At 37.7% G+C, this 15,323-nt stretch overlaps 1 protein-coding gene and 1 long non-coding RNA gene across 9 annotated transcripts in view; one reads left to right on the top strand and one right to left on the bottom strand.

Moving 5' to 3' along the window:
• Positions 1–262: 262 nt before the first annotated feature.
• Positions 263–15,323, bottom strand: part of CPM (carboxypeptidase M) — a 77,515-nt gene continuing 62,454 nt past the window's right edge. For all 8 annotated transcript variants that reach the window (XM_019455055.2, XM_053895636.1, XM_019455054.2 and 5 more), the window contains 3 exons: positions 13,907–14,059; positions 4,150–4,298; positions 263–2,164 (listed from right to left, as the gene is read on the bottom strand). In XM_019455055.2, coding sequence (XP_019310600.1) covers positions 1,922–2,164; positions 4,150–4,298; positions 13,907–14,059 — 545 coding nt within the window. In that variant the 3' untranslated portion in view covers positions 263–1,921. The remainder of the gene's footprint in view (positions 2,165–4,149; positions 4,299–13,906; positions 14,060–15,323) is intronic.
• On the top strand, positions 2,163–13,909 carry LOC109270486 (uncharacterized). The gene is made up of 5 exons (XR_002081556.2): positions 2,163–2,619; positions 3,425–3,551; positions 4,009–4,092; positions 11,521–11,653; positions 12,907–13,909. It is a non-coding gene; the product is annotated as an uncharacterized LOC109270486 (long non-coding RNA).

Genomic DNA, 15,323 nt, shown 5'->3' with positions numbered 1-15,323 from the left:
CAATTGAAAGACGAAGGCAACTCGCAGTCCATGAGCAATACACAGCACTTAGAAACCTGCTCACGGAGTTGCTATTTTTTGATGTCCCCCCTCCCCTTAATTCTTATAATATTTTAAGACGGGTTAACTCTCATGATAACAGAGAACAGTTGCTTCAAATTGAGTACTAATGGTAAAAATTTTGTTTTCTAATTTAAAAAAGGTAGCTTGTGTTAACAGGTAACATGTTTACTATGAACCTTAGGATAAATGCGAAGCGTAGTAAAAACACCATACTTGAATTTATTTGTTGACATGTATTTGAAAACACTCTTCTGTCAGTGTTACTACTGAGCTGGAGATTGCCAAAGCATTGGACCTCATTTGACAAAATGACTCAAAGCCCAACAGTTTCTGAGAGAGACTGGGAGTAGTAGGTTTGTGGAACTCTTCACTCATTCATTCAGTTTCTGCTATGTACTGGGCTCTGAGGATATAAAAATGAATTTTCCCAAACAAATTAAATACACTCTGGCCTCAGAGCTCACATTCTATTAGGGAAAATCATACATGAAAGTAGAAGATCATAATACAGTTGTAAATTCAATAATAGAGGTAACACATTAGAGAAGCAAAGAGGAAAGGTCTCCAGATTGACTGGGAAGGGGTTGATGGGGTGGAATGGAATGGAATGATGGTCAGCAGAGACTTCCTAGAGGAGTTGATACCTGAACTGAATTTTAAAGGAGTGGGAAAGAAAATGTCGTGGTGGGTCAGAATGGTATTCCAGATATAGTACACAAATAGCACATTAAGTGTATAGGAGCTACAAGCAGTTGACTGATGGTTTTTGTTTTGAGTAGATCCTCTTCCTCAGTGCCATGTAGAAGATGGACTTAAAGAGGAGAAGGCTGGGCACAAGAGACTAGCAAAACTGTCACCGCGGTGCCAGTGAGCTATGGTGGCCTAAACTTGACAACGTTACTAGCCATGGAGAGAGGGAAGATCAATCAACATTTGTAATTAACATCAATCTTTAGTGACTGACTGAATATATGGGATGAAGGAGGAGAAGAAACTGTCAAGGATAACACTCAGGTTTCTAGTTTGGTGGTACCAGTCACTGAGACAACTACAGGAGGAAGAGCAGCTCTAGAGAGAAAAAATGTGTGTGATTTCTACATGAATTTGAGGTACCTGTGGGTCATATCCAGGTAGATATGTACAGTGGGAAGTTGGACTGGAGTTTGAAGCTCTGGCAAGAGGCTGGACTTACACATTTGGGGGTCATCAGCGTAACTGATGTGGCATCTGAGCGCAGGAAGGCAGGGACACTTAATTGACCGTTATTTTGGGGCTCTGTAGACACAACCTTGTCATCCCATCAGGCTCATGTTTTTGTGGGCCACTGAGACATTGTTGCCTATTTTCTCTCCTCAGAACATCTGATAAATGAAATTTTCCAGTGCTATCATTTCTCCACGTGCTGAGAATTAATTATATTTGGCACCAGTAATTACTATATATCTTCACATCTAGCATTCACCACAGGGTTTTGTATATAGTAAGTAATCAATGAATGTTCATCTTCATTGCTTATATTCATCTGGCTCTCTGTATACAAAATTAGCTCCATTTTTTTCTTGCAGGAACTTCTTTCTTGATTCTCAAGTTTTTCTTACAAATTTCTAAGACAACTTCAAGATTGAGCATAAGTGGATAGTACTTGAAAGGTAGGTATCTTCCATTCATCAAGACTAAATCATTGCTTTTGTTATCACCACACATAGCTTGCTGTGATTTGGAAACAACCATTTATCTTCTGAAGGACCATGAAGTTTATTCAGTCAAGGTCCCACAGTGGGAGTTGAGAGTTGCAGTAACCTGGCATGAGTAATCCCTGATTCCAGGTGATGATGGGGAGTGTGTTCCATATTTTGCTTTATTTGACAAATATGTGAAAGACAGTCACTAAAAATAAGAACAGACTAGGCTTTGTTGCCTCTGACTGGCTTGGCAAATCACTATATAGAGGAATCTTAGAACATGAAGGATTTGATACTGGGATAGAATCCAGTTGCACTCTGAATGGAAGTAAAATATCCTTTTTAAGAGCACTGAAGTTCTGGGATTTTTCTGGAATAACCACGTTTGTGAGGTATGGATCATGCCCTGGGACTGTAACCTGAGAGGAAACAAGAAACAATTATTTTCTATATGCTAACTACTTTGGATGTAAATTAAAAAAAAAATTATAAAAAAATAAAAATGTTAAATAAAAATAAAAATATATTATCTTAGAAAAAGAATAAAGCCAATGACTTAAAAAAAAAAAAAAAAAGAATTATCTGAGTGATTTCAGATGTTTTGTGGGGCCAGCACTAAAAACACTGATGTCTACCACTACAAGTGTGCCCTCTATGAAACACATGTAACCATCTGCCAGGCCTCCCCAGCTGGTAACCGCTTCAGTCCTGCTCACTGAATGAATTGTCCAATGCCCATTGATATGGACCACCGTTGCTAATGCTGTTGCCCCAAGAATTATAAAGTGAAATAAGACAGGTCCTTTATTTGGAGATGTAAGCCAGGAGAAGAAAGCCACAGACTGTATCCCCATCATCTCTATGGAGAGCAAAGGTAAAGAGTTGACAGTTTCCCTTTGTCCCAAGTCTGTACTTAATATCCTGATTGGGTATCGATATTATTCGTAAGTGGAATTCTTTTTTTAATTTATTTCATTTTCCTTGCAGCTGATCTAAGTGTACAAGTTTATTGCTTCCTCAAAAAGCTTTGATTTTACCCAGTTTTCTCCATGAGTTTGAGTCCTAAGCTAGATTTATTTTTTTGGTAGAAGATATCAGAAAAAATACGACAAATGCTAACCTAACTACAGACCATGTCCACTAAGAAATACTTTTACTATATATGGTAGAGAGGGAAAAGAATGGGGAAAATCATTTATTGGGCACTAATATATATTTCAGTCATTCATTTCAGCTTCCAAAGTCTTGCCTTCCACTCTTATCCCAGAACTAGTAGCTAAAGCCAATAGGTACTACATTAGTCTAACTGGAAATGAACAATTCATAACTTTGTAAGTGTGTGACTTATTTTTGGGATTACATAAAAATAATTTAGCTTCATTACAAGGAGCCCCCTCCCCTTATCATAGAATGGACATGTCAGTGTAACAGGAACATAAGGGGCCTTTTAAGGCAAAGATTCACAGTGAATTGATGTCTTCCTGGTTCTAGGAGAGATTCTTAACAAGAGGATTAGCAGTTGATGAGCCCCCACTGCTGAGTACTGTGGGGATCACCTACGGAACAGAGAAGCTCTGAATCCTGCAGTTGTATAAATTGAAAAACATGCCTTCCATTATTTCACCTTTATAAAATACAAGGCCAGTTTTTACTACAGAATAGATGACTTTTTTCCCCAGGAGTCACTCTGTACAGAACGACTACCATAGTTGGGATCAGACTCACTAGGCAAAGCAGAAGAATCTTGAGTTTCTTAGAGAAAGTCAAATCAAAGAGGAACGGGCACAACCTGGTCAACTAAATGAGGTACTTCATTTAATTCATTTACAAAAACCTGTTTGCGCTCAAACTAGTCCAAGCCTCCTCCTAGGAAGAAATGACTCAAACATCTTAATAGAATTAAACCTGGAACTTTACTTGCATTGATTGGAACTCACCATCATTTGCTTATGAAAGGGCTGCAAAATAGGTCGGTCTGTGGATCAAATTTTATTTATAATGAATTCTAAGGAATCTGTGCCCCAATCCACTTAATAGCAGAAATTATGTTTCATGAAATGGGTGTTAAAATGGTATTCCATGAAGCTTGGAAGTACTTTGGCTACATTGTTTAATTATTGTTATTAATAAGGGTCATTCTTTTATCATAAAAGGGATCAAAAGAAATAGAACTTGGCTTCTATTAAAAACATTGCCAGTTGGGGAAAAACATGATTTTTTTGGTTTGTTCCTATCACTCTCACCCTCTCCCACTCCCTACCAGATGCCATGTCTGATGTTGTCCTTTCCTTCTGTCCTGATGTATCTACTTCTGGGACTTTCCAGACTTATTTCAGATTCCTTCTGGGTAAGTATTGCAAGTTCTAAAGTGTTTTAATAACAATAACTAGGGCTGTATACTTACATTTATTATGTAGGACCCAGGCAAGAGAAGGAGATAATACTCTCCAAATTTGTTGGTTCTATAAGGGCAGATATGTTTTCTGTTTTGGACTTCTACAATTACATTGGGTAACGGATTTCCATTCTGATCAAAAACTTGACCCTTTACACCTGCAAGACAAAAAGCATTAAATGTTAATACCGTGTTTTATGACATATAAATTCTTGTAGTTACTTAAGAAAAATATGCCCAATATTTATTAAGTTGTCTTGATAATAACAATAAAGTATTTAAGGGAAGGTAAACTGTTTCAAAAAATTGAGATCTAATTGTCATATAACATTATATTAGATTCAGATGTATAACATAATGATTTATTTGTGAAATGATCACCATAATATATCTAGTTAACATAATTCAAAATTTTTTCTTGTGATGAGAGCTTTTAAGATTTACTCTCAGCAAATTTCAAATATACAATACAGTATTATTAACTGTATTCATTGTGCTAAACATTAAATCCCCAGGATTTATAACTGGAAGTTATACTTTTTCACCAGCTTCACCCATTTTAGCTGCCCTGTGCTTCTGGCAACTACCAATCTGTTCTCTACAAATCAGTAGGAATTTTTTGTTTGTTGTGTTTTTTAAGATTTTATTTTTAAGCAATCTCTACACCATATATGGGGCTTAAACTCAACCCTGAGGTCAAGAGTTGCACACTCCACTGAGCCAGCCAGGTGCCTCTGTTTGTTTTTTTTTTTAATTCTACATAAAGGTGATCATATGGTATTTGTCTTTCTCTGTCTGACCTTTCACTTAGCACGATGCCCACAAGGTCCATCCATGTTGTTGCAGATGGCTGGATTTTTTTTTTTTTTTTGTATGAAGAAAAAGTGATGTGCATATACATTTTCTTTATGTGATCATCATTAGACCCTGAGGTGGCTTCCATGTCTTGGCTATTGCAAATAATGCTGCAGTGAATGTGGGGGTGCAGATATCTTCTCAAGTTAGTGTTCGATTATCTTAGGATAAGTACTCAGAAGTAGAACTGCTGGATCATACTGTGTAGCTCTTTATTAATGTGAGGAACCTACATAGTGTTCTCCACAGTGACTGCACCAGTTTACATTCCCAGCAACAGTGCACAAGGGTTCTCTTTTCACATCCTTGTCAATACTTGTTTCTTGTGTTTTATTTTTAGCCATTCTGACAGGTGTGAGTTGGTGTCTCATTGTGGTTTTGATTTGCGTTTCCCTGATGATTAGCAATCTTGGGCACCTTTTCATGTACCTGCTCGTCGTCTTTGGAAAAATACCCCTTCAGATCTTCAGCTTAATTTTTAAGTTGGATTGTTTTTTTTGTTTGTTTGTTTTGTTTTGTTTTGTATGTTTGTTTTTTGCTGTTGTGTCGTAGGAGTTCCTTATATATTTTGGCTATTAGCCCCTTACCAGATATATGATTTGGAAATATTTTCTCCCATTCGATAGGTTGCCTTTTCATTTTATTGATGATTTTCTTTGCTGTGCAGAGCTTTTTAGCTTGATATAGTCCCACCTGTCTTATTTTTTCTTTTGTTGCCTTTGCTTTTTGGTATCAAATCCAAAAAAATAATTGCCAAGACTGATGTCAAGGAGCTTACCACTTATGTTTTCTTCTAGGGGCTTTATGATTTCAAGTTGCATATTCAAGTTTTTAATCCATTTTAATTTTTGTGTATGATATAAGACAGTGGTCCAGTTTGCTCAGCACCATTTATTGAAGAGACTGTCCTTTCCCATGTATACTCTTGGCTCCTTTGACATAAATGAATTGACCATATATGCCTAAACTTATTTCTGGGCTCTCTATTCTGTTCAATTGATGTATGTGTTTGTTTTTATGCCAATATCCTTCTGTTTTGTTTACTATAGCTTTGAAGTATAGTTTCAAATCAGGAAGCTTTGTTCTTCTTTCTCAGATGGCTATTCAGGGTCTTTTGTGGATGCATACAAATTTTAGGGTTGTTTGTTCTCTGTGAAAAACACTGTTGGAATTTTGATAGGTATCGCACTGTGTAGATTGGAGTTGTATGGACTATTTAACAATATTAATTTTTCTAATTAATGGATTATCTTCATTTATTTGTGCTTTTAATTTCTTTTATCAAAGGTTTATATTTTTCTGTGTACAAGTCTTTCTCACTTCCATGGTGAAATTTATTCCTAGGTGTTTTGTCAATAATGCAGTTTTAAATGGGATTGTTTTCTTAATTTCTCCTGATAGTTTGCTATTAGTCTAGAGAAATACAACAGATTTTTGTATATTGATTTTGTATCCTTCAACTTTACTGAATTTATTAGTTGTAACAGTTTTTTGATAGAGTCCTTAGGGTTTTCTATATATAGTATTGTGACTTGAAAATAAGTGAGGGTTTTACCTCTTCCTTTCTGTTTTGCATGCTTTTTATTTTTCTTACCAAACTGCTCTGGACTTCCAGTACTATGTTGAAAAAAAGTGGTGAGGGTAGGTGTCCTTGTCTTGTTCCTGATCTTAGAAGAAAAACTTCTACTGTTGATTATGAGGTTAGCTGTAGGCCTTTCATATATGGCTTCTATTATGTTGAGGTACATTCCCCTCTATACCCACTTTGTTGTTAGTTTTTCTAAATGGATGTTAAATTTTGTTAATTTTTTTTTCTTCATCTATTGGGATATTATTTTTATCTCTCATTTTGTTAATGTGGTATATCATGTTGATTGATTTGTGGATGCTGAGCCACCTTTGCATCCCTGGAATAAATCACTTGATCAAGGTCCTTTGAATGTATTGTTGAAGTTGGTCTGCTAATACTTTGTTGAGGATTTTTGCATCTGTGTTCATCAAGTATATAGGCTTGTTATTTTCTTGTAGTGTTGTTGGTTTTGCTATTGGGGTAATGCTGGCCTTATAAAATGAATTTGAGAGTTATCTCCTCTTCTGTTTTTTGGAAGAGTTTAAAGAGGACTGGTATTAACTCTTCTTTAAATGTTTGGTAGAATTCACCAGTGAAGCTATCTGGTCTTGAGCTTTTGTTTAAATTAGGAGATTGCTGGCATATTTTTTATTAGTAGTAAAAGGTCTGTTCAGATTTTCTATTTTTTTTCATGATTCAGTCTTGGTAGGTGTATGTTTCTATGGATTTAACGATCATCTAGGTTGTCTAATTTTTTGATGTACAATTGTTTAGTCTTTTATGATCCTTTGCATTTCTGTGGTATCAGTTGCAACATCCCTTTCATTTCTGAGTTCTTGCTCTCTTTTTCTTGGTGAGTCTAACTAAAGGTTTATCTTTTAAAAAAAAACAGCTCTTAGTTTTGTTGATCTTTTTATTGTCTTTCTAGTTTTTATTTCATTTATTTCTTCTCTGATCTTTGTTCCTTCCTTCTAATAACTTTGGGCTTAGTTTGTTCTTTTCCCCTAAGTTGAGAACAAACTAAGTTGAGGTGTAAAGTTAGGTTATTTTAGATTTTTAAAAATTTTAATTCCAGTAAACATACAGTGTTATATTAGTTTCAGGTGTAAAATATAATAATTCAACAATTCTGTGAGATCTCAGTTTCTTACTGTTGGCATTTATCCCTATGAACTTCTTAGAATAGCTTTTGCTGCATCCCGTAAGTTTTGCTATGTTGTGTTTTTATTCGTTTCAAGGTTTTGATTTTTCTCTTTTGAGCCACTGATTGTTCAGTAGCATGTTGATTCACATCTGAATATTTGTGAATTTTCCAATTTTCTTCTAGTAATTGATTTCTAGTTATATACCACCATTGTTGGAAAAGATGGTCAATATGATTTCAGCTTTGTAAACTTATTAAGACTCATTTTGTGGCATGACATAAAATTTATCCTGGAGAATGTTCCATGTGCACTTGAAGAAAATGTATATTCTGCTGCTGTTGGATGAAATGCTCTGTGTTTATTAAGTACAGCTGGTCTAACGTGTCGTTTAAGGTCAGTGTCTTCTTAGTAATTTTCTGTCTGATCTATCCATTGGTGAAAATGGAATATTAAATCCCATTACTGTTATTATATTGCTGTCTATTTTCCCCTTTAGGTCCGCTAATATTTGCTTTATATAGTTAAGTACACCTATATTAGGTCTTCTTGTTGGATTGGCTCTTTTAGAATTATATAATGACTTTGTCTCTGATCACAGTCTTTATCTTAAAGTCTGTTTGTTTTTTTTTTTTTGTTAATATAAGTATAGCTATCCCAGCTTTCTTTTGGTTTCCATTTCCATGGAAAATTTTTCCATCCCTTCACTTTCAGTCTGTGTGTGTCCTTTTGTCTTGAAGTGAGTCTTGTGAAGGCAACATACAGATGGGTCTTGTGGTTTATTTATTTATTTATTTTTCTTTTTCCTCCATCTAGCTACTCTATGTCTTTTGATAGAAGAATTTAGTTCATTTACATTATAGTCATTATTGATAGGTATGTACTTATTGCCATTTTGGTAATTGTTTTCTGGCTGTTTTATAATTCCTTTGTTCTTATTCTCTTCCTTTGTAATTTGTTGGATTTCTAGTGTATGCTTAGATTCCTTCATCTTTTATGTAGCTATAGGTTTTTGCTTTGTGGTTACCTTGAGACTTACATAATACAGTCTACTTTAAGTTGATAATAACTTGATAGCATTCCAAACCTTTGCATGTTTACTCCCTCCAGCCCACATTTTACATCTTTTTACCTTGGGATAAACAAATTATTGTAGCTATATATTTGCTTTGTTTTTTAATGCTTACAATAGTTTTATAAGTGATAAACCCACTACCTTTACAACATTAGATTATTCGGAATTTTATTAAATATTTTTTACTAGTGAGGGGGGCGGGGTGGAGGGGTGGTGGAAGAGAGAGAGAGTCTTAAGCAGGCTTCATGCCCAGCACAGAGCTGACATGGGACTCAATCCTATGACCCTGGGATCATGATCTGAGCCAAAATTAAGAGTCAGATGCTCACCTGACGGAGCCACCCAGCCACCTCTTCCAGTCTTGGAGGAGTGGTCTTTTGTGGATGAACCTTATAATTCAACTCTGCCCTAGCTCTTGGTTGTTTCTCAAACCTTTGTGTTTGTCTAAGCAGCCTACTTTATTCTTAGTAGATCCCAGTAGTTGAAGTTGTGCCAAGACCTGTCAGTACCTAGATTGAGGCTGATTAGAAGCCAGACCTTCAGGCAGAGGCTCTTAAAGTATCCAAAAAACCTTTCAGGGGGAAGACTGGGGACTGGATGTGTCTCCCTGCTCCCTTTACACTGAGCCCTGGGGTGGTAGCCAGTTAAGAACTATTTGTTTGCCAGTGTCCTGTTGAACCCATGAACACGAACCCCACTGGCTACCAGAGCTACCAAGAGGTACCAGACGCTTGCATAAACTCCTTTTTGGGAGACACTGGTGACCTGGAGGGAGAGAGAGTGCAAACATGGTGTCTGCTGGCCTCCATCTTTGGAGAATATTTCAGTAGACCCCTAGATGTGTGTTAAATCTAGGTGTCTGCCCTTCAGGCCAAAGCTTTAAGAGCAGCAAATAGGCCTCTTTCACAAAAAAAAAACAAAAAAAAAACAACCCAAAAACTGGGCATCTTTCAATTGGTGGGCTCTGCACGAGGCCCTGGCAGGTAGCCAACTGAATCTGTATGAATCCTTGAAGTTCGATATAGCCTTGAGGGTCTTGTGGATGCAAGTCCCATGGCTTTCAAAGCGAGGTGTTTTGAGGGATTGTCTCTTTGGTGTAGCTCTTAACAGTAGAGTGCCAAATATGGGGTTTAAACCCTTTGCGGCTCAGGGAGAAGCTTGGAGGTGTAAGTTCCTTCCTGATGTGTGCCTGCACCAGGGACGGGGGTGTATGGCAAGATCGTGTCTCAACCTCTCCCACTCGTTGCAATATAGTTTTATTCTCCCTCACCCAATGTGTAGGAATGGCTCAGGTAGTTTTTGGGTTTCTTTCAGAGGAAATTGCCCCATATGTAGCTGTAGATTTGGTGTGTCTGTGGGAGGAGAGGAGTTCAGGATCCTCCTACATTGCCATCTTGAACCAAAACTAGGAAAACTTATTTTTGGATGTAACTTAAAATACAGTCAGGCTACCAATTGTATATATAGGCTAAATCTGTTGTCAAATATTCCATTAATAACACAGATTATCAAAACGAGAGAACACAGATGACAATCTAAGTCCATTCCTTTCCTTTCCAAGTTGTCTACTCAGTCACCAAACTACTATGACATTGCCCTCAGTGGATTCCATTAAATCCTAAACTAAAAAATGCCAGTGTATTTACAAAAGGGGGTGGGGAGGTGCCTGGCTGGCTCAATCAGTGGAACATGTGACTCTTGATCTTGGGATTATGAGTTTGAGCCCCATGTTGGGTGTAGAGATTACTTAAAAAATCTTTTTAAAAAGGCCAGTGTACTTATAATAAGATACTTATCTATGCAAGGGACTTAAGAGTTTTGTCTCCTGGTCAAACTACATGTGAAACAATTATAATCACAAGATTGCTTGGAATCATGGAACTGATTGAAGGTGTCTTATTACTAACAACAGGAGTGAACATTTAGTGACCAGTTAGTATGTTTCAGGCTCTATGGCAAAGTGCTTAATGTGCATATTCTCTTTGAATCCTCACATCAATATTATCACAGTTTTACAGATGAGGAAACTAAGGCTTTGGATTATTAACTAACCTTAAACTTGTACAGCTAAGTGGTACAGCATGGCTGTAAATCCACACTAATCCCCAGAGCCCCCACTGAATCCAGGACCACACCCCACCCCTCAAAATTTCAGGAGTACAGTTGACAAAAGGCCATTTATATTTAAAGACTCTGAGATGGAGCCCCGCATCAGGCTCAGCACTGCTGTGCAGAGCCTGCTTGGGATGGTCTCCCCCACCCTCTCTTTTTTTAAGTTTATGTATTTTGAAAAAGAGACTCTTCTCATTTTAAATGTTACTTTTCACCTTCTAGTTTGCTCACTTAATGACAAATCATCTTAATGACGTAAGACTCCACAATGAAAAAATGACCCTGAACTATCCCCAAACTATCTACTTTGTAATTATTTACTAGAGCAGAAAAATATGAGGCACATACTAGTTTCCTTCAGAAAAGTTTAAAATGAAACATCTTTGTCTCAAACATTAAACAGACTTCTGGTTGACCCAAGTTGCCTTTTACTTTCTTTCCTAATTCTTGACTCTTAATTTTTCCCCCCAGAGAAGGAATTACTAAATGTTGTATTTCCTTCTAGTATTTTCAGAAGACATCAGCTATGTTAACCTCAATTTTCATGTAATTTGTTCTTTTACCTCTTCTAAAAGTTTCGTTTATATTTATTTCTCTTACTTGGTATTTATCCTTTTGGTCTTTAGGTAGTACCCAATCACAAACATCAGTCGTAAGTTAGTAGCCTGATTATGCATTTATTCGTTGGGTATCAGTGCCATTATTCTTTGAAGAAATACTTCCATCCTGCCCTTCTTAGGAAGTCCTTTGACACATTAGGTAAGTACAGATATGTCCCGTCATCACAGCTTTGTGTGACAGAAAGAACCCAGTCAAGTCTCAGTGTAAATCCCAGCTCCTAGGACTCTGTCTCATCACCTGTAAAACGGGGGTGATATGTACCACCTTCCAGCCCCTTCTATTGGTGCAGGAGGCCTTTCCTTCCCAGACAAGGTAGGCCGGAGACTTCCAGATGGGTCAAAGTCTCAGAGGCGTCTTAAGCAAGTGATGAAGCTAAGCCAGTGAATGCAAACACAGCTTGACAAATACCAGTACTTTCTTTAAACCACAGTAATACCCCTAAGAAGGTGTTTGCTCCCATCATCCCTAAGCAAAGATATTCTTTGGCTTCCTACTACATACCAAAATTGAGAGACCTTTTCCATCCAGTAACAGTAACCACACTGTCAATATTTTGAAATCGGTTTTCATTATTAAATTAGAAAAAGAAAATGCCTGCCTCTGTCTTAAACCACAAGGGGGCAGGGTTGATGTGCTTTATATATACTTTTAAGTAGATTGTGCATACCTGATTATAGGGACAGGCAGATAAATACTCTTTATGAAACCTAGTGTAAATGGACTTGTAAGCCCTCCAAATTAAGAATTACTTAACATGCTATAATTTGCATGTTAAGTGACAGTTTATAAAGCTCCTCGTTGGCATTATTAGGTCACCATGATATTTCAGAGCCCACCTTAATTCAGTGCTTAGCAAATAACTTTTACTGCTAGACTGAAATTCCAAAAATAGTGCAGTTATGTGGAGCATATTCCTTGTCCAGCTTGCAGTCACGCGTTGATGTTGATGGAGGAGAAATTTTACAATAGGCAGAGGAACATATTAAAGGTAGAAATACAGTAGAAAGGCTAAATGTGCCTCGTGAGGAAAATCTAGTGGTGAAATACCAGAATAGTAATCAGGAGAAGACCCAAAACAAAGCTTGATGATGTGAAAAAGGAGAAGGACCCAATAATCTAAATAAATGCTAATAATGACTTTTTTAACATCTTATCACAGAGAATCAGCCTACTTCATGAACTGGCTGAGACATTTCACCACTAATCTTTGTGTGCTTGTGTTTTTGGGTGGGGGGAGGGTGCTGGAGGTTGGGGATAGAGGTATGAAAGGAGGGAGGGGCATCCATTTTAGGGATATGGAACCCAGAGAAGCCCTTAATTGTCCTTGCACTCAGCCCTGTACCCCCTGTGCTTCTGACTCTTCCCTTCCTCAACTGCCTCTGTCTCTTTAGCAGGTGGAAAGCTTTGGCGTGAAGCACACAGAAAATTCCAGGAATTGTGCAGCTATATAGCAGGCCTATGAGGCAAACCTCTTCAACACAAACACATACCTTCTACTTGGGCTTGATGGGGTAGCATAACTACTGTGCCAATTTCTGATACGTTTCTTCCCCCAAGCCATATGAATGGAGAAAACTAAACTCTGTCAATGCAGAAGAGCCTTCCACACTCTGCCCAAAGAGACACAGCCTGGTTAAATACATTTGAACTCCCTGAATCCATCACCATCACAAGCAGTATGATGGTTTTTAAAGCAAGGTCCCTGAACCGGCAGCAGCATCTCCTTGGGAAAGATTAACCAGTCAAGGCACACTAAATCAAACTCTGGGGATGTGTTTTAACAAACCCTCCAGCGAGTCTGCCGTACATGTTCGAGAACAAACACTCTTGCCACATTTAGCCTGTCTATGACAAAGGCTAGATAGCTGTCAAAAACCAGACTAGACTGGGAAGGTTCCCAGGACCAGATCATTTGGCAGAGTTGCAGGCTGTGAGGGGTTTGAAGCTAATGGTGCCAGGTCACCAGCCCAGGACTAGAAAAAATGCAAAATGGCATGTTCAGGGTTCTCTGGATCTATGATATTGTGTGACAAGTGGCAAGCAAACTTGGCATTTTCTAAATGGGTGATGATGTAACAGAGTCATAACCTGTTTTCCTGGATCTCTTGCCAGATTTCTAGGGCTTCAACATGTAAAATGTGAAGTACTGTGGATTTCATACCCCTACACTGAGTAGCATACCTCATGCTCTCTCTTATATGAACTAACAAGCACTGTAACTCTCACATGCTGCAGATATTCATACAGGGAAAATTCTTCATCATTAGTTCTGGTACTAAAAATGAGGCTGTACCGAGAAAACAAACAGGGACTTGCATTTTCTCAACCCAAACATTTTGCCAGATGCCATGTTTTGTGTTAAGAGGAATTAATAAGAAAAATCTTACAAACCTAGGTGCACCTGTTTTATATATTCAATCAATGAGGCTTTGTTTTTATTCCAGAAGAATGGAAGCTTCTCCTCATGAGGATATTTACAGCACGACAGCTCCAATGTAATTTCAAAACACTGGGCCCAGATGTAGTTGTAATCTTGCATTCCACCTAAACACAAGCATATTTAATTTTTTAAGGTCTAAAATTGGAACAGAGTCAAGTATCCTGTCCCTTGGGGACAAATGAATCCGTTGCAAAGAAAGTACATTTAAACAGGAAAAGATGAATTTGACATATTAGCATATAAAGTCACGGCCTGCCATTTTATTACCCAGGCATGAACAGGCAATCCTAAATGTTCCCATATGGGTAACTGGATCAGAGCTAAGGTTCAACTGTGCATCAAAATCAACTGAGGGGCAGGGGAAGGGTCAGCCTTTTTTTTCCCCCCGATCATACATTACAAAAAGGATTCATCAATGTACATTTCTTCTGTGAAAATCATTTTAAACTGAGAGTGATACTTCTAAAAAATGTTTTTGCAAACCATTCATAAATACACATGTAAGCTAAGTATACTCATTCGGCGGAATAATAGTGGCTGACATTTAGTGAGTGTTCACTATTACCGGGCACCGTTTGAAGAGTTTGTCGCCCATATTTTACAGATGGGGAAACAATCGCTTACGGTAAGTAACGTGCCAGTGAAGGCCGAGCCCAGAGCACAGGCTGTCTTGCGGGCCCCGTGCTCTTATGACACGAAACTGCTTCAGGGGATGAAAGAAAGGCTGCTGTGCTAACTTTCGGGAGAGAAGGGACCCAGGCCCCCTTGCGTCCGGGGCTGCCATCACCTGTGCTCAGTTTCTGGTTCTTACCTCTGAAAACCCAGTTTTCAAAAGGGTATAATCATATTTCCTATCTTCTAAGATGCAAGATTTTCATATTTTAAAATCTCTGAATTGGATGTGTCTTAAATTTGATGGCTAAAAACCATCATTGTGGCATGAGTTTGGCCAGAAACATTTGTTTTTTCTTCCTTGGTGGTACCGTGTATTTTCCAACCAGTGGCATCTTGGATTTTGAAATATGGTAACTTTGAAGGAAGGACTTTCGGCCAGATTTCAACTTGTTGTACTTGATAATCTGCCTATAAAATACATTCTCAATTCCATCAGGGTATTTCGGAAGTACTGAATTAGAAAAAAAAACTCATACTAATAGTCAAAATACATCAAAATATTATCTAGATTAATATCTACGTAGATCTAGATTCTAGCAGGAAGAATTTCTATGTCCTTTCTAGATCCTTTACTCACCTTCTAAGTTTTGTATTTCTCTCTGAGATCATTTTCACCAAGAAATAGAAAACAGAAAAAAGGACGAGAATAATAAAACAGAAGCCCTTGGCTGGACGGCTCTCGGACAGAAAGAA

Source organism: Panthera pardus, unplaced genomic scaffold, assembly GCF_024362965.1.
Source record: "Panthera pardus isolate Hobbes unplaced genomic scaffold, ASM2436296v1 HiC_scaffold_6, whole genome shotgun sequence".
Classification (NCBI taxonomy): Eukaryota; Metazoa; Chordata; class Mammalia; order Carnivora; family Felidae; genus Panthera; species Panthera pardus.
The sequence above is the reverse complement of the archived record's forward strand: the minus strand, read 5'-3'. Positions and strand labels throughout refer to the sequence as shown.